At 45.5% G+C, this 17,804-nt stretch overlaps 2 protein-coding genes and 1 non-coding gene across 3 annotated transcripts; 1 reads left to right on the forward strand and 2 right to left on the reverse strand.

The window, feature by feature from the left end:
• Positions 1-463: 463 nt before the first annotated feature.
• LOC114808617 lies at positions 464-591 on the reverse strand. The gene has a single exon (XR_003756463.1). It is a non-coding gene; the product is annotated as a U6atac minor spliceosomal RNA (small nuclear RNA).
• An 876-nt stretch (positions 592-1,467) lies between these two features.
• On the reverse strand, positions 1,468-2,424 carry LOC100083044 (olfactory receptor 14A2-like). Its single transcript, XM_001513593.2, has one exon. The coding sequence runs from the start codon at positions 2,422-2,424 to the stop codon at positions 1,468-1,470; it is 957 nt and encodes a 318-aa protein (XP_001513643.2).
• An 8,313-nt stretch (positions 2,425-10,737) lies between these two features.
• Positions 10,738-11,859, forward strand: LOC103165881 (olfactory receptor 14A2-like). The gene has a single exon (XM_007657995.3). It carries the CDS (start codon positions 10,738-10,740, stop codon positions 11,671-11,673), a length of 936 nt encoding a protein of 311 aa, XP_007656185.2. The 3' UTR covers positions 11,674-11,859.
• The last annotated feature ends 5,945 nt before the right edge of the window (positions 11,860-17,804 follow it).

The following is a 17,804-nucleotide window of genomic DNA, read 5'->3' on the forward strand; positions in this document are numbered from 1 at the left end:
AATTATTATTATTATTCCATTATTATGTAAACCAAAGTCAGGAGGCCTGTCTGTCCTATGACTGACAGAGAGTGGCAGCCTCAAAGCAGCAATATTTTGAACCAAACCAAGAGTCTACAAAGCTGTGACCGATCCAGCTACAAAGCTGAAGTTGTGCCCAAGTCTTCAGTGACCGGTCCAGGTCTCACAGTCGTATAGAAATAATAATAATAATGTTGGTATTTGTTAAGCGCTTACTACATGCAGAGCACTGTTCTAAGCACGGGGGTAAATTCAGGGGAATGAGGTTATCCCACATGAGGCTCACAGTCTTCATCCCCATTTTACAGATGAGGGAACTGAAGCACAGAGAAGTGAAGTGACTTGCCCACAGTCACACAGCTGACAAGGGGCAGAGTTGGAATTTGAACCCATGACCTCTGACTCCCAAGCCCGGGCTCTTTCCACTGAGCCACGCTGCTTCTCTAAAACTTGGTTAGATGCCACGAAGTAGGTGGCAATGCCTTAACCATATGTGTGTTGTAAAGGCCACTAGGACCTCTTCCATCCTTCTCAAGGGGAGTGCTAACCTCCTCTCCTTTCATACAAGACAACCAAGCACTTGGGTAGATTCACTTGAGAAACACACTCACTATCAAATGGCAAAGCAGAAATGGTACACATAAGATAGGAATAAATCTGGAATCTAGAATAAATGATTATATTTCAATTAGAAGACAAAAAAATGAGGAAAGAGCAACCTCTTAAAAAAGAAGTATATGGAGTCAGAGAGGGACTCTGGTATGAGGAGCCTTCCCACAACACTTATGAATATATCCTTAAACATATGTTTCCCTTATATGCAATTTATTTTAATGTCTTTCTCTCCCTCTAGATTGTAAGCTTCCTAAGAGCAGGGACTGTGTCTACCTACTCTATTGAACTCACCCAAGCACACAGAACAGTGATCTGGAGAGAGTAAATGCTCAGTAAGTACTGTTGAGTGATTGACTGAGTGATTAAGGAGAAGTAGTGTGGCTTACTGAAAAGAGCCCGGGCCTGGGAGTCAGAGGTCATGGGTTCTAATTCTGGCCCCACCAATTATCAACTGTGTGACTTTGGGCAAGTCACTTAGCTTCTCTGTGCCTCACTTACCTCATCTGTAAAATGGAGATTAAGACTGTGAATCCCAAGTGGGACAACCTGATTACCTTGTATCCACCCCAGTGCTTAGATCAGTGCTTGGCCATAGTAAGCACTTAAAAAATACCATTATCATTATTATTATTATTATTATTGTTAATTGATTGAACCATCCTATCCACAGGGCAATAACAGCTCAATACAAACTCCTGAAACAATCCAATGGAGGACATTGATAGCATGCAGCATGGCAGTGGGAAAATTCTTCAACAAAGAGAAATATTTCAGAACTTCACAGGATGATGCATCTGTACAGAGTCAATCCAAGGGAGAAAAAGTATAGGGTCAAAGCATGAGGTGGAACTTTCTATCCTTGGAGAAAAGAGTCCCACCTATGACTCTCCTCATCGCCACCTTAATGTCCCTGTTCCTCAGGCTGTAGATGAGGGGGTTCAAGGTAGGGGGCATCACCACATAGAACATGGACACCAACAAGTCCAGAAGGGAGGGGGAAGCCGTGGGTGGTTTGAGGTGTTCAACACTCCCGGTGAAGAGGAACAAGGTCACAACAACAAGGTGGGGCAGGCAGGTGGAGAAAGCTTTGGTCCGGCCCTCAGTGGATGGCATCCTCAGCACGGCAGAGAAGATACAGATGTAAGAAATGAGGATGCAAATAAAGCTGGATGCGCCCAAAGAAACCCCGGTGACTACGATCACATCTAGGGCAATGTGTGGAGCAGAGCAAGAGAGTTTGGCTACAGAGGGAATGTCACAGAAGAACTGTAAGATCACAGGGAACCCACAGAAGGGCAGAGAAAACATCTCAGCTGAAGATGTCACTGCAAACAGACCTGCAGTGAGCCAGGAAGCGGCCACCATCTGCTTACAGGCTTCTCTGTTCATGGTGATCTCATAGCGCAGGGGGCAGCAGATGGAGACGTAGCGGTCGTAGGACATTGCTGTGAGGATGAACAGCTCTGAACCGGCAAACAGAATCACGGAGAAGACCTGGACACCACAGCCCAGGAAAGAGATGGATCTGCGGTCGGTCAACGAATTGATAATGGATTTGGGGACAGTGACGGAGATAAGGCAGAGGTCGAGGATGGACAGGTTCTTGAGGAAGAAGTACATGGGGGTGTGGAGACGCATGTCAAGGGTGATGATGGCAATGATGAGGAGATTGCCCATCAGGGCCACCAGGTAGACCAGGAGGAACAACGCGGCGTGGACCAGTTGCAGCTCCCGGACATCGGAGAACCCCAGCAGGATGAACTCGGGCTTGAAAGTAAGGTTGGCCATTTTGGGGAGATGTTATGTCTACCTAAAAGAGGAAAAGAAAATGGATAGTTTTGGGGGGGGTTTCATGGGATCCAACCCTCCAAGTCCCAAAACACACCAACAAGCACACAAATGGACATATAGGAAAATAAGCAAACACATAGACACACATGGATAAAGAAAGAAAACAATCAATGCACAGACCCACTTGGACATATTAAAAGAACAAGCACTGACACATAGTTTTGAAAATATGTAGTTATTCGTAAAAAAGGATCAATTCAGAGCACACAAGTACTATCACCAACTCACAGATACATGGTCACCAACACAAACATAGATTCTCCCAAACATGCATAAGCCTACAAATGAATATATGCACGGCGGCAAGGCCACACATGCATTATGACAAATGGTATTATACGAAAAAAATGCATAAATTCACAAAATGCAGGCCCAAAATTCCAGCAGAGAGCTAATAGGGATCAAGGAGAAAAAACCTACGAGGTTGAAATAGCCAGAAAGAAAAGACAATTAGGAGAAAGAAGAAGTTGATGATGAGATGAGGGAGGGAAGAGATTACATAGTTCCTTAGTATGATGTTGCTGTGTCTGTGCACACAATTCTATTTCTAAATTTCCTCTTGATCCACTTTTGGATCATGAAGACTGTAAGCTCCTCACTAGATTGTAAGCCCTCCGAGACTAAGAGACATCCCTTGTTTCTATTGCTCTCTCCCCAGCACTCGATATGCATTCAAGAGGCATGCAATAAATACCACTGATGGATCAGTCAGTCTTTCTCCATTCTAATAATAATAATAATGATGGTGATATTTGTTAAGCACTTACTATGTGCCAAGCACTGTTCTAAGCACTGTGGTAGATACAAGGTAATCAGGTTGTTGCACATGGGGCTCACAATCTTAATCCCCATTTTATAGATGAGGTAACTGAGGCACTGAGAAGTGAAGTGACTTGCCCCAACTCACACAACTGACAAGTGGCAGAGCCGGGATTAGAACCCATGACCTCTGACTCCTAAGCACATGTTCTTTCCCCTAAGCCAAGCTGTTGTAGCCATCTGGGGATCTACAACAGGGACCCCATGACACACAGAGACAGCCTCACTCCTCTTCTTGGTTGGGTGCCCTATGCCCATATCTCCTACATACTAGATGATGAGCCATTCTGCATGGACAAAGCTGCGGAGAGCCAAGGGCCTCTCCTCCCCGGCAGTTTGTGACTCTTTGGCTTGGCCCCCTCCCTGAATCTGTCAAAGACTCACCGCTTCATGGGAAATCCATTGTGTTTCATGTTTAGAAGGAGCTCTTTCACATACTCCTTAAAAAGTGTCTTCCTTTCTAACCTCAACTCACCAGTCATTCCTGCCTTCTGAAAACCTGCCTTCTGCAATCAATTCTCAGCCTCCCAGGGTTGTTCTCAGCATCCTATATGAGTCCATCAAGGCTTCTCTAACCCTCATGCATTTTGAATTCACTGACCAGGCTCTGCTGGTCTGGAAAGCTCATTTTAACCCTTCACCTGACAGAAATCACTGGCATATGCAGGAGAGTCTCCGGAAGGCATTGAGGATCCTGATTCCTCTTTGCTCCAGTTTGGAGAATGACAGGCTCTCAGTGAGGCCAAACCTTTCTGGAGAAGCTCCCTGCTATTCCACATGGGATTCCCCCCAGGAGACGAGCCAGATGTTGGTCTGAGAAGCCTCATTATGTACTGTTGGGGGCTGGGTCGCCTGAGATCCAGCTCCGCTTCAGGCCCTGTCCCAACAGCCCAGGTAGCGGCTCTGCCCCATATGACTGCCCCATAGGGCCCTTGTGATCCATCATACTTTCCCCTATCCCTAATCTACTTTAATGGAGAATAAATGCCTGTCTCCCTCCCCCTTAGACTCTAGGCTCCATTTAAGACAGGGACTGTGTCCAATCTGGTTATATTGTACCTACCCCAGCACTTAGTTCAATGTTTGGCATATAGTGAGCCCTTAACAAATATCACAATTATTATTAGTAAAAAACCTCTTATTCCAAAATCAAGGGGTGGTGGTTTGCTAGGAGTTGCAGGAGTGGGGTTTGCTAGACAGGGATCCCCAGTCTTGTACGTAACAGGGAGGGAGGAAATGGAAGGCTTTAGGGAATGGGAGCTAAGGCACGGAAGCCTTTTTGGCGAAGATGTGATTTTAGTAGGGTTTTGAAGTTGGGCAGAGTGGTGGTCTGTAAGACATGAAGGAAAGAGGGCCTTCCAAATCCAAGGGAGGAGGCGGGCCAGGCGTTGGAGGCAGGACAGAAGACAATAAGGAACAGTGAGTAGGTTGGTATTAGAGTGAAGTGGGTGGCCCTGATTGCAGTATAGCAGCGAGGAGAGGTAGAAGGAAAAAAAGTGATTGAATGTCTTAAAGCCAGTGGTAAGAAGTCTCTGTTCGATATGATAATGGATGGATGGATGGACAGATGGGAAAACACTTCACTGTCTCACTAGATTGCAAGATCATTGAGGGCAGGGATCCTGTCCACCAATTCTACCATACACTCTCCCACACACTTACTTCAGAGCTCTGCACAGAGGAAATGCTCCAATAATAATAATAATTATGGTATTTGTTAAATGTTTACTATGTGCTGAGCACTGTTCTAAGCTCCGGGGTAGATACATGGTAATCAGGTTGTCCCATGAGGGGCTCACAGTCTTAATCCCCATTTTACAGATGAGGTAGCTGAGGCTCAGAGAAGTTAAGTGGCTTGCCCAAGGTCACACAGCAGGCAAGTGGCAGAGCTGGGATTAGAACCCATGTCCTCTGACTTCCAAGCCTGTGCTCTTACCACTGAGCCATGCTGCTTCTGATTGATTGATTTAAGATTGATCAATTTGTTCGGCCTGAACCTTGCTGTCTTGCTACTGCCATTCTGTCAGTCTCTCAAAGAACTCACTGGCCTCCTTGATATGTTTTTTCCTTCAATCAGATAACCAGTTGTATTCATTGAGCATCTCCTGAAAGCAGAGCACTAAACAAATCACTTTCAAGAGTAGGACTGAACCAAGGCATAGGTTCTTTGCATCTAGGGAAACTTACAGAACCAATTTTGCATCACTGGAAAGCATTTGGAGTGAGTGGGGATGGCAGTTTAGAGAGGGATCAATGTGTAAGATGGATATGGGCAGAATAGGGCATGGTCAGTGGAAGACCAAGAGAGAATATTAAAGAGGCCAGAACAGGGTTGGGATGGGCCAGTTGGAACTCGCTCGATTAAAGTGACCACCCTATGATCTAGAAGCAGATGAGGCAACTTCTTTATGAAGTGACCCCAGCTAGACTAGATCTTCCGGTGAGACAAACTAGTGTGGGGAGTCACATGGTCCCCAGGGGGCAGTCACCTGGGAGAGGGCCCGCTACCCTACCCGTGGGGCCGGACCCGAGTAGTGCCAGACCTCAGGGGCTATAGTAAGTCTCCTCAGCCCAACATCTGCCTCCTCCCCTGAGGTGGAATCTCACAAGGAATAGCAGGGAGCCTTTTTGGAAATGTTTGGTCTCACTGATAGCCTGTCATGCTTCCAACTGGAAGGTAGAAGAGCTGAGACCCCTGATTGTATCTCCAAATTCCTGACTTGTATCTACACAAGGAGCTTACAGTCTACAGGTAGGGGAAATAATAGAATGCCAGACTGTACCTACATACCTACTGTGGGGTGTGTAAAGTAATTAATGCATACTCAGACAAATGCATAGGCATCATAGAGGAGAGGGCAGTTAGGGATAATGAGGACTTAGTCAGGGAAGGCCTCTAGGAGAAGATATGATTTTAGAAAGGATTTTAAGGTGAGGAGAGTGGTGGACTGTGGGGTATAAATAGGGAGGAGCCGTGGACCAGAGGGATGACACGGACAGTGGTTTGACTGTGAGATACAGGGGATTGAGGTATTCAATGTAGGTGAGTCAGGTGCTCAATAAACAGCACTGATTTCTGGATTAATTGATTGGCCGATCAATGTGAGCAAGGTGTGATGGTTGGGTAAGGGAAACGTTAAAGGTGACTCACCTGCTTGTGGACCTCTTCTCGGCCGGGTAGCAGGTGTTGGCCAGATACAGTCTCTGCACGGTGCAGGGATGCACAGTGGAGGGGCTGGGCTGGGCTGGGCTGGGCTGGGCTGGGCTGGGCTGGGCTGGGCTGGGGGAAATCAAGATCACCACTTTTCTCAGAATGACAGATGATGTTGGTAGCTTTACTGGAGCTGAGGGAGAGATGGCATGGGAAGGCAGAAGTGGGGAAGCAGGAATAGGAGTGGAAGAATATTAAAGTAGGAGGGGGAGGAGATGGAAGAGAGAGAGAGAATGAACAAGTCCAGGAATGGATTGTGAATAGGTGTTTGGGACCAAGAATGGGAGTGAGGGAGGCTATTTTCCCTACTACTTTATTTCCCCTACTACACTACGATTTCCGCTATCCTTAATTTAGTTTAATCACCGTATAGGACAGATTTTGAAGGACAGGGTGTGGTCAGTGGCATTAAGAAGGGAATGTTAGTGGGATGGCCCAGTTCATCCCCCCACCAAACTATGAGGCTCACCTATACCGGACAGCATGGCCTAGGGCAACATTAATGGGGTAGGGAGTCCAGAAACCCAAATTCTAGCTATGGCTCAGCCAGTAGTCTGCTACAGAATATCTCTGAGCAACTTACTAAATGTTTTTTGGGCCTCAATGACTTCATCTGTAAAATGGGAATATTAAATGAATCCTCCCCCCACGTAGTAGGAATGTTATGAGGATAGAGTCAGAAAGTGCTTGGAAAATTCAGGGTGGGGGACATATCCAGGCCCATCCATCAGTCACTTTAGATGCTTCATCTTTTTCACAGTTTGACTGGAATTTCTTCCTGAAAGACACATCGGGCTGGTGAGTCACCTGGTCCACATGGGACAGTTATTTGAGTCTGGGCTACTTCCCCTTCTTGGGGGGAGGGGACAAGGTCTGAGCTGTGCCAGACCCCAAGGGACCCAGCCCTGAACAAGACATAATGAGGCTCCTCAGCCCAATGTCTGGCCCAAGCCCTCTAGGCATAATCCCACATGGAATAGAAAGGAGCTTTTTCCAGAAAGGCTTGGCCTCGGTGAGAGCCCATCATACTCTGCATGGGAGGGAAGAGAAGCCAAAATCCTCCATCCCTCCTGGAGACCCTCCAGTCATGGCAAGGGAGCTCTGGGAGCTGAAGGGTTAAAACAAGCCTTCCAGACCAGCAGATTCCGGTCAGTGAATCCAAAGTGAGTAAGGGGTAGAGATGGCTGATGGAATTATATCCAATGTTGAAAACTAACTTGGGATGCTGAGAATCAACTGCAGATGGCAGCTTAGAGGTAGGCTTTCAGAAGGGCTTTGAGACTAGGGAGGGCTGTGGTTTGTGGAATTTGGGGAGAGAACAAGTTCCAAACCTGGAAAAACGTGTAACTGAGGGGTGGAATGGGGAGAGTCAAGTGAGAGGAGCGGAGAGAACGGGCTAGTTAATCATGGGCAACAAGAACAGATGTGCAGGAGAGGCTGGAAGCCAATTGGAGGCATTTTTTCTTGACACGGAGGAAAATGGGGAGCCAGTGCAGGATTTTGAGGAGCGGAGACATGTGTGCCAAGCACCTTTTCAGGAGGATGATCCCCTTAGCAGTATGCAGCATGAGAAGCAGCATGGTGTGGTGGTTAGAGCACGGGCCTGGAAGTCAGAGGCCATGGGTTCTAATCCCGGGTCCTCCACTTATCTGTTGTGTGACCGTGGACAAGTCACTTCACTTCTCTGGGCCTCAGTTAATAATAATAATAATGTTGGTATTTGTTAAGCACTTACTATGTGCCGAGCACTGTTCTAAGCGCCGGGGTAGACACAGGGGAATCGGGTTGTCCCACATGGGGCTCACAGTCTTAATCCCCATTTTACAGATGAGGTAACTGAGGCACCGAGAAGTTAAGTGACTTGCCCAAAGTCACACAGCTGACAAGTGGCTGAGCCGGGATTCGAACCCATGACCTCTGACTCCAAAGCCCAGGCTCTTTCCACTGAGCCACACTGCTTCCGTAAAATGGAGATTGAGACTGTGAGCCCCATGTGGGACAGGGACTGTGTCCAACCTAATTTACTTGTACCCACCCCTACACTTACTACAGTACCTGGCACATAGAAAGCGCTTAAATACCATAATTATTCATTATTATTATTATGTAGAGTAGACTTGAATGGAGAGCAGCTTGGGTTAGGGTGATAAGTAAGTAGTCTAATCAACTAATCAATAGTATTTATTGAGTGTGTCCCATATGCAGAGCACTGTACTAAATGCTTTGAATAGCACAACACAACTGAGTTGGTAGGCACGTTCTCTGCCCACAAGGGGTTCAATGAGGTAGTGTAGTTGTGAGGTGACCAGAGCTTGTACCAGAGGTGTAGCTGGTTGGATGGAGAGGAAGTAACCAAGCCAGAAGATTTTGTGTAGGGAGAACCAGTGGGATTTAGAATGAGAGAGCTGAAGAAGAGTGAGGAATCAGTGGTGGCCCTGAAGGAAGAGGAAATGGTCAACAGGGGCCAAGGGAGCCTAGAAGTCAAGAAGAACTAGAACAGAGCAGAGCTCGTAGGCAGTGGAAAGAGCACAGGCTTGGGAGTCAGAGGTCATGGGTTCAAATCCTGGCTCCGCCGCTAGTCAGCTGTGTGACTTGGGGCAAGTCACTTCAGTTCTTTGTGCCTCAGTTACCTCATCTGTAAAATGGGGATTGAGACTGTGAGCCCCACGTGGGACAACCTGATCACCTTGTATCCCCCCCCCAGCGCTTATAACAGTGCTTTGCGTATAGTAAGCACTTAACAAATGCCATCATCATTATTTATTATTATTATCATTAGAAGGAGGGAAGCCTGAGAAGGTGCCTTAAAAATAACATTATTTCAAGTATTATTAAGCAGTAATGGCAAGGAGAGGTGGTTGTAGTCATAATGGCTTTTCTTGCACATTCACTGGGTGCAAAACCCAACACTAAGCAGTTGGGAAAGTCTGGCAAAAGCATGAAACACTTTCCCTGCCTACCAGGAACTTACCCTCTCACAGCTGCAGAGAAAAGCATCAGTTTGTAAAATACTGTGATATGAATCAGTGGTATTTACTGAGCACTTACTGTTTGCAGATATCTATATTAAGCATTTGGAAATTATAATACAATGGAGGTGGTACACAAGTTCCCTGCCCATTGGGAGCCTACAGTCTAGAGGGAGAGACAGAAATTAAAATGAATTATAGATATGTGCAAATGTGCTGTGGTGCTGAGGGGTGGGGGGGAGGTGACTATCAAGTGCTTACAGGGTAAAGATCTAAGAGCCTAGGTGATACAGAAGGGAGAGCCAGTATGGAAAATGAAGGATTAGTTTGTGAAAGCCTCTTGAAGAGGTGATTTTAATGAGGCTTTGAAGGTGGGAAGTGGGGATCTGTCATAAATGAAGGGGGAGAGAGTTCCAGGTCGGAGGGAAGATGTGGGCAAAGGGTCAGTGGCAAGAGTGACTACGCTGGCATTAGAGGAGTGAAGCTTGTGGGCTGGGTTGTGGTAGGAAATCGGAGATAAGATTGGAAGGAGTATGCTGATTGAGTTCTTTAAAGCCCATGGTACGGATTTTCTGTTCGATGAGGAGGCAGGTGGGCCACTCCTGGGGGTTTCTTAGATGTGGGAGAATTTGTCCAGGAAAACCAAGGTGATGGGAAAATATGCAAGAACACAGACAAGAAGATTGAAAACTTCTTGAGAATAGAGAAGCAGCATGGCTTACTGAGTGCATCCAGGTGGCCAAAATGAACAGAGCCAGATCAATCCATCAATTAATGGTATTTATCGTGTGCTTCCTGAATGCATACCAAGTGCTTAGGGGAGGGAAACAGGAACAAGGTGCGCATTTGTGTTAGCATCCCTGTGCATCATGCCTCTGTTCTCTTGTGTTTTTGCCTGTATTTATGTATCCTGACTGTATCTCTTTGTGTACTTACATGTTGTCTGAGCTGAATCCAGCTCACATATGAGTCTGTGTTTATGTTTTTCATTTCTCTTCCTGTGTGTCTCTAGGCCCATTAATTGCTATCTTTTTATGTCCTTACATGTTTATTTTATCTCTATGCACATGTGTGTTTGTGTTACCTATATGTCCATATGTGTCTGTGAGGTTGTTGGTGGGGTATGGGAATTTGAATTTGCGACAGAGGATCCAGTGATGCTCCTGTAACTTAAAGTATGATCTCTTCTTTGGAGAAAGAAAAAAAAATTAATTTCATTTCTCTCCATAGGCAGTGACAGGACATCTCCAAATGGCCAACCTTAGTGTGAGGTCAGAGTTCTTCCTCCTGGGGTTCTCTGAGGTCCGGGAGCTGCAGCTGGTCCATGCTCTGCTGTTCTTCCTGGTCTACCTGGCTGCCCTGATGGGGAATCTCCTCATCATCATGATCATTACCCTTGACTGGCACCTCTGCACCCCCATGTACTTCTTCCTCAAGAACCTGTCCATCCTTGATCTCTGCCTCATCTCCACCACTGTCCCCAAAACCATCACCAACTCTCTGACCAACCACAGATCCATCTCTTTCCTAGGCTGTGCTGTCCAGGTCTTCTCCGTGGTTCTGTTTGCCGGTTCAGAGCTGTTCATCCTTACGGCGATGTCTTACGATCGCTACGTCGCCATCTGCTGCCCCCTACGCTACGAAATGATCATGAATAGAGGGGTCTGTGTACAGATGGCGGCCGCTTCTTGGTCCACCGCAGGTCTGTTTGGAATGATGTGCTCAGCTGGGACGTTCTCCCTGCCCTTCTGTGGATCCCATGTGGTCCCACAGTTCTTCTGTGATGTCCCCTCTGTAGCCAAGCTCTCCTACTCTGAAACACACATTGCCCTTGATGTGATCATAATCACTGGTGTTTCTTTTGCTGCAAACTTCTTAATTTGCATCCTCGTCTCCTACATCCACATCTTCTCTGCTGTGCTGAGGATGCCTTTTACCGAGGGTCGGACCAAAGCCTTCTCCACCTGCCTGCCCCGCCTCGCCGTCACTACTGTGTTTTTCACCACGGTAGCCTTCTCCCATTTGAAATCAATATCAAATTCCCCCTCAGCACTGGAACTGCTGGTATCCGTGTTCTACAATGTGGATCCCCCCACTCTGAATCCCTTGATCTACAGCCTGAGAAACAGGGACATGAAGGCGGCAATGGGGAGGATACTCGGCAAGACTCTTTTCACCAGGGTATGAAGTGCCTCCTTTTGCCTTGACCCCGTCATTTCTCTTCCCCCGCCTTGTCCCTGTAGAGGCTCTTCCATCGCACAAAGATCTGCAATGTTTGTCTTTGTTCTAGAGTTTTCCTGGCCATGCACTGCATGCTATCAATGGCCTTAACTCATCAATTATGGGAGTTTGTATAAAACTGCTATTGTCCTATAGCTTGGTCTTTATGCTGTCGGGAACCGCCCCTCTGGCATTTAATATTTCCTTTTGGAGAGGTTGACATTGAATTACCCCCTTGGAATTTCTAGCTGCAATACAGTCACTGAATCTGGGCTCCAGATTTATTCCAACATCATGGCCACCAATCCTATCTTGCCATTTGATATTGAGGATGACTCTCAAGGGGACCTGCTTGGGAAGCTAGATGGACATTCTAGATGATGATGAGACCTGGACCAGCCACTGAAAACCTGAACGCACCAGCTTGGTACCTGGATTGACCACAAACGTTGATAGAATGTGTCCTATCTGATTTATCTTGCAAGTACTCCAGCACTCAGTACAGTGCTTGGGATATAGGAAGGACTTAACAAGCACCACAGTTATTATTATCATTTTATACACTTGGTTTGAGCAAAGCCTTGTTGCCTAGCTGCTGCCACTTTCGGTGTCTCCAAGGAAGCACAGGGCTCTTTAATTTGGTTTTCTAATGGCAACTACTGGATGCTGAGTACTGTATCAATGCTTGGGCAAGTAGAGCAAAAGCTGGATTCATGATCCCTGCCCTCAAGGACTTTGAAAGTCAGTATACAAGAAGTTCCCCATGTTCCTAAAATTTCAACCCCGACAAGACTTCCCTGATTTATTTCCAGTAACACAAGTCTCATCACGCCAGCAGTCACCTGAAGCATTTATTTAGCTATTTAGCATTTTGGTGTGAATCTAAAATCCACGGTATATTTCATTATCAGTCTGCTTCACCTATTTAAAAACGTGTTTGTTTATGCTTCTTTATAGCTATAATCATTTCTTGGAAATTTAAGGGTATTTAAGGCAGAATTTTTTCTAGAACGTCTGAGAAATTGACAATAGAAGAACCAGTATTTTTCACTTAAAATAATTGATCAGTTGAACTCTTCATATGTCAGTTTTGTCTTTATAAAAAAAACAGATTCTTTTCTTTCTTTTCATCACTTCAACTATTCATTCTCTTTTTATTGCTGTGATTTTCTTACACTGATATTTTATGAGGGCATTGATAAAGCCTGCGGTTGGCTAAAGAATTAAAGTGAACTGCTTGCTTAGTTGTTAGATTTCATTCTATTTTTCATCATATTAATTTGTAACTATGTTATTATTCATTTTCATTTCATTTCATATCATTTCAGAGCAGCATAGCCTAGTGGAAAAAGCAAGGGCCTGGGAGTCAGAGGACCTGGGTTCTAAGGCCTGCTCTGCCACTTGCCTGCTCTGTGATCTTGGGCAATTCATTTCAGTTCTCTGTGCCTAAATTGGATAAATAAGTCTTCTTTAGGGAAAACCTCTTGGAGGAGTTGTAGTTTCAGTAGAGTTTTGAAGGTAGGGAGAGATGTTCTCTGTTGGATATAAAGGGTGAGGGCGTTCCGGGCTAGAGGAAGGATTGGACACAGCGTGGCTTAGTGGGTAGAGTCCGGGCTTGGGAGTTAGAGGACGTGGGTTCTAATTCTGGCTCCGCCACTTGTCTGCTGTGTGACCTTGGGCAAGCCGCATAACTTGTCTGTGTCTCAGTTACCTCATCTGTAAAATGGGGATTAAGACTGTAAGCACCCTGTGGGACAACCTAATTACCTTGTATCTACCCCAGTGCTTAGAACAGTGCTTTGCACATAGTAAGTACTTAATAACTACCACAATTATTATCATCATTATTATTAATAAAACAAAAGACAGAGTAAATTGGCCTTGAGGAATAAATTATGCAGACTAGGTTATTCAACAAGGTAAGGGAGAAGGGGAAAAGCCAGGGGAAGCATGGTAGGGAATGACTGTTACAGCAGTCAATCAATCAGTGGTATTTACTGATTCCTTCTGTGTGCATAACACTGTACTAAGTGTTTGGAAGAGTACAGTAAAACTGTGACATGAATCCCCCACAACTGCACTTACACTCTGTGTCAGTAGCTTTCTCCTCCTGCAGCTGTTCCCACACCAACGGCAGACAAGGGGCCACAGACAAGTGACTCAGTGGGGACATTTCCCCTCCCACTGAGGCCACTGGGGAGGGGATTTGGGCTGCCATTCCAGTCATCCCATTGGCAAGTCCATTACCACGACTGGTCCCACTTCATTCCCCACACCTCCACCTAACCTGGGCTGCTTTAACCTCAGCTCACTCTTATGTTTCCACCCCATTGTTATCCTGTAACGTATTTCCATTCTGTATTCATCCTATACCCCTCTCCTGGGCAAATCCAAACCAAACAAACAAATGTGAATCCATTGCAATATTCTTCTGAACTTGTGCCTTTGAGCATTTGATTCTACCAACATCAACCATGAACTATTAGTAGTAGAAATAGTATTCATTAAGTGCTTACTACATGCAGGACATTTAACTAAGTGCTGAGATAGTATAGAAAAGTGGGAAATAGAATCCCTGATCCTTAAGGGACTCACAACCCCCAAGACTATAATGGGAGAAAGGACTGAAGATAGACATATCAGGAGTGATGAAGCAAGCACAAATACACAAAATAAAAACAGAAATCTGGAGGATGTTATGGCCAGAGGAATCTTTCAGGCTCCTTGTTGCTCTGAGACAAAGGCAAACCAATAGCCACTGGGTCTTGGCGGGGATTGTCTCTATCTGTTGCCAAATTGTACATTCCAAGTCCTTGGAACAGTGCTCCGGACACAGTAAGCACTCAATAAATATGATTGAATGAACGGTGAGGGGGTGGGCTTTCATTCATTTTGCAGATGGTTTTAGACATGCTCAACATCTGTTTCCACCTGGACCCACCAGAATTTAGGGAACATCTTTTGGATCAGTCAGAGAACAATGTTGATTGTACTTTCAGAGAAGAAGGAACTAATGATGATGTACAAGTGTGTGTGTTTGTGTGTGTGTGTCTGACTTTATTCCTGCCTCTTCCACTCAGCTGCTGTGTGGCCTGAGGCAAGACCCTTAATTTATTTGTGCCTCATCTTCCTCATCCCTAAAAATGAGGATGAGATATCTGTTCTCCCTCCCCTTTCAGTTGGGAGTTCCATGAGGAAGAAGGACTGCACTTGATATACTTATATTCCATCTTTATCAGTGTTTAGTACAGTGCTTGGCACAACCAGGGACAACTTTTAGTGGGCCTAGTGTGGCTGAGACAGTGGGTCCCCATTGCCCTTTTTAGTCACATGCTCATTCATAGGTGAACTTCATCATCATTGGTTTCTTATCAGTCAGTCAGAAACCAGTCTTATCAGTCAGATCAGTGGTAGTTATTGAGTGCTTACTGTATTCAGAGCACTGAACTACACGCTTGGGGTTGCACAGTACCCTAGAGTAGGTAGGCACATTCCCTGCCCAAGAGGAGCTTCTTCAAAATACATAGGAATAGGTGCTAACAAATACCAGTATTAGCTACCCTGCCATACAAGGAGTTGCCAGTTGAAGAATGCCTCCCAAAGCCAGATTTGACAGTAGGTTCCTTTTCTATTGAGACCCTGAGAAAATGAGGTTTAGTGGCTTTTTTTGTTGTTTTAGTCACTTTCAGGGATCACAGGCTGTGACCCCAGTGATGCCCTGTGTCTCTATGTAGTTCTCTGACAGGTCAATCAGCATCACCAAAGGGTGGAGAAAATGCCCTGGGACCCAATTAATCCCAGAACATTGCCTGTCAGGGAGGGGAGAGCATGTATTTCCAGAGATGTCTCACATGGATTGTCAGAGTGGATTCATGCTTAGCATTTCACTCATTTGCCCACACACTAATTGTCCACTAAGGGAGCGGAGAAATGAGCTTCGTGGCTAATAAAGTCTGCCTCAGACCTGGTTTTTCCAGGTAACAGGAGGCCTACAAGCTGTTCTTCTAGCAAGCAGGAGCCATTCATTAGGGTGAGCAGAATGGACCCTCCTTCTCTCTCTCTTTTTTCTTTCTCCCTTTCTAAGCATGTTTCAGTGGCAGGAATCCAAATGGAAAAGATTTGCTATGAGACCAGTCCCATATGGGTCAAGTCAAACATAGTTTGACATTGGGATTATCATTGATTGATTGGTAATGATATTTATTGAATGATGAATATGGCTTGGACCTGTGCTAGTCAACAGGGTGTATGCAAAATAAATAATTTGGAGAGGGCCTCTTCTCCCACAGAAGCTCACAAAGTGGGGGCGGACGACATATAGAACACAGAAATAAGTGACAGTGAAAGCTATTAAATCTACAGGATTGAAGACTTTTAAATAGACAAACAGTCCTCATTACTATTATTTCATTATTAGTAGTAATAACAAAACTGGCATTTGTTAGGCATTTATTATAAGCCAAGCATTGTGCTAAACATTGGTGGGGATATAATACAATAAATCAGATTCAGCCCCTGTTTCCCAGTGGGCTGGGAAGTCTAAGAGGGAGAAAGAACAGGTCTTTAATCTCCACTGGATACGAGGTAACAGGTACTCAGAGAGGTTAGGGGATTTGTCCAAGGTTACACAGTAGTCATTTGAGGGGGCAATCAATCAATGATATTTATTATTTACTGAGCATAGAGCACTGTACGAAACGCTTGGGAGAGTACAATATAATAGAGATGGTAGACAGTCTAGAGTCTACAGTCTAGAGGGAGGGACCTTAAGGACTAGAGGGACACATTGCTCCTGGCTACAGTCCTTGGTAAAGAGATGAGGAAGACTCCCCAGTAATCTAATGGACAGTTTCTGGGCATGCCACACCTCCAGCAGGGGGATGGACCTGGTCTCTCAAGAGGTAGTTGGGTACTTCCTGGCCATCACATGAACTAAACAGTAGCTGGTGACTGCAGCCCGAGACAGGCTTGGAGCGGTGTGCAAAATAGGGGAAATGGAAGGAAAATTGAGGGTCCCACTACGAAATTATGGGTGATGATAAGCAAGAACCGACTGTGTCTTGGATTTGGATAAAGGAAAGTTCTAAAATGGGTGTGCTGGTGGGGCAGGCTGGGGGGGCGGGGGGGATGGAGCACGGAGTTGGTGTCCCTGCCCGCATGAAGCTGGGCCGGTGGGGAAGAGGCTGAACTTCCTGTCCTCTCCCCCATTCCAACTCCAAATGCTGACCCCAGGTCCTACTGTTTGCTGTCCCTTTGGTCATCAGGAGACACAGTCCTCTGTCTGTCCCAATTTACTCCACTTGAGGTCCTGCATGCCCCTCTGGGTGGCCAATGCTCTTCACCCCTTCCAGAAATTCTGAATTTTGCTTCCTTCTGGTGCAGTGAGGGTAGCAGGGGGGAAGGTGTGGCAGCATCTGAAGGTGTTCCCCTTGGAATCGTTTTTATAAATTATTATTATTTTTTTTTTTTACTTTCACCACTGCTGGAAACTCACAAGGCCCTATATGTTGTACCATAGCATACATATCCTCGAAAGCCTCTTCTCCTCAGCTGCCTTCCCTGATTAATTGACCCAACCCCAGCACCCTCGCCCAACACGTGTAGAAGCACCCTAATATAAAACACATATATATTATGTATATTTTATTACTTTCTTTAGCCTCTCTGCAAAGTACAAACTACTTGGGAGACTACAATATAATAGAGATGGTAGACACCGTACTTTTTATGAGCTGGAATCATTTCCACCAACTCTATTGTATTATACTCTCCCAAATGCTTAATACAGTGCTCTGCACATGATAAGCATTCCAAAATATCAACTGACTGATGGACTGATTTTCTTCTGGGTAAGGTGAGTAGTTTCTTAATTTGCTTCTTTCGACTTGATTGTAAGCTCCTTGAAAGCAGAGATCATGTCTGCCAACCCAATTGTATTGTAATCTTCCAGATGCTAATTCAGCACTCTACATACAGTCAGTGCTCAGTAAATACTATTTATTTATGATTATGTTTTCCAGTCTTTCCTTAAGGGACTGGGACAAAATGAGAGTTGTTGTTAAAGGGCCTTTACAAAGCAGGGTGAATATGTCTTTTTT

The sequence above is a fragment of the Ornithorhynchus anatinus genome, chromosome X5, assembly GCF_004115215.2.
Source record: "Ornithorhynchus anatinus isolate Pmale09 chromosome X5, mOrnAna1.pri.v4, whole genome shotgun sequence".
NCBI classification, from domain to species: domain Eukaryota; kingdom Metazoa; phylum Chordata; class Mammalia; order Monotremata; family Ornithorhynchidae; genus Ornithorhynchus; species Ornithorhynchus anatinus.

Coding starts and splice junctions, on each gene's coding strand:
- LOC100083044 (XM_001513593.2), bottom strand. CDS start 2,424: ATGGCCAACCTTACTTTCAAGCCCGAGTTCATCCTGCTGGGGTTCTCC.
- LOC103165881 (XM_007657995.3), top strand. CDS start 10,738: ATGGCCAACCTTAGTGTGAGGTCAGAGTTCTTCCTCCTGGGGTTCTCT.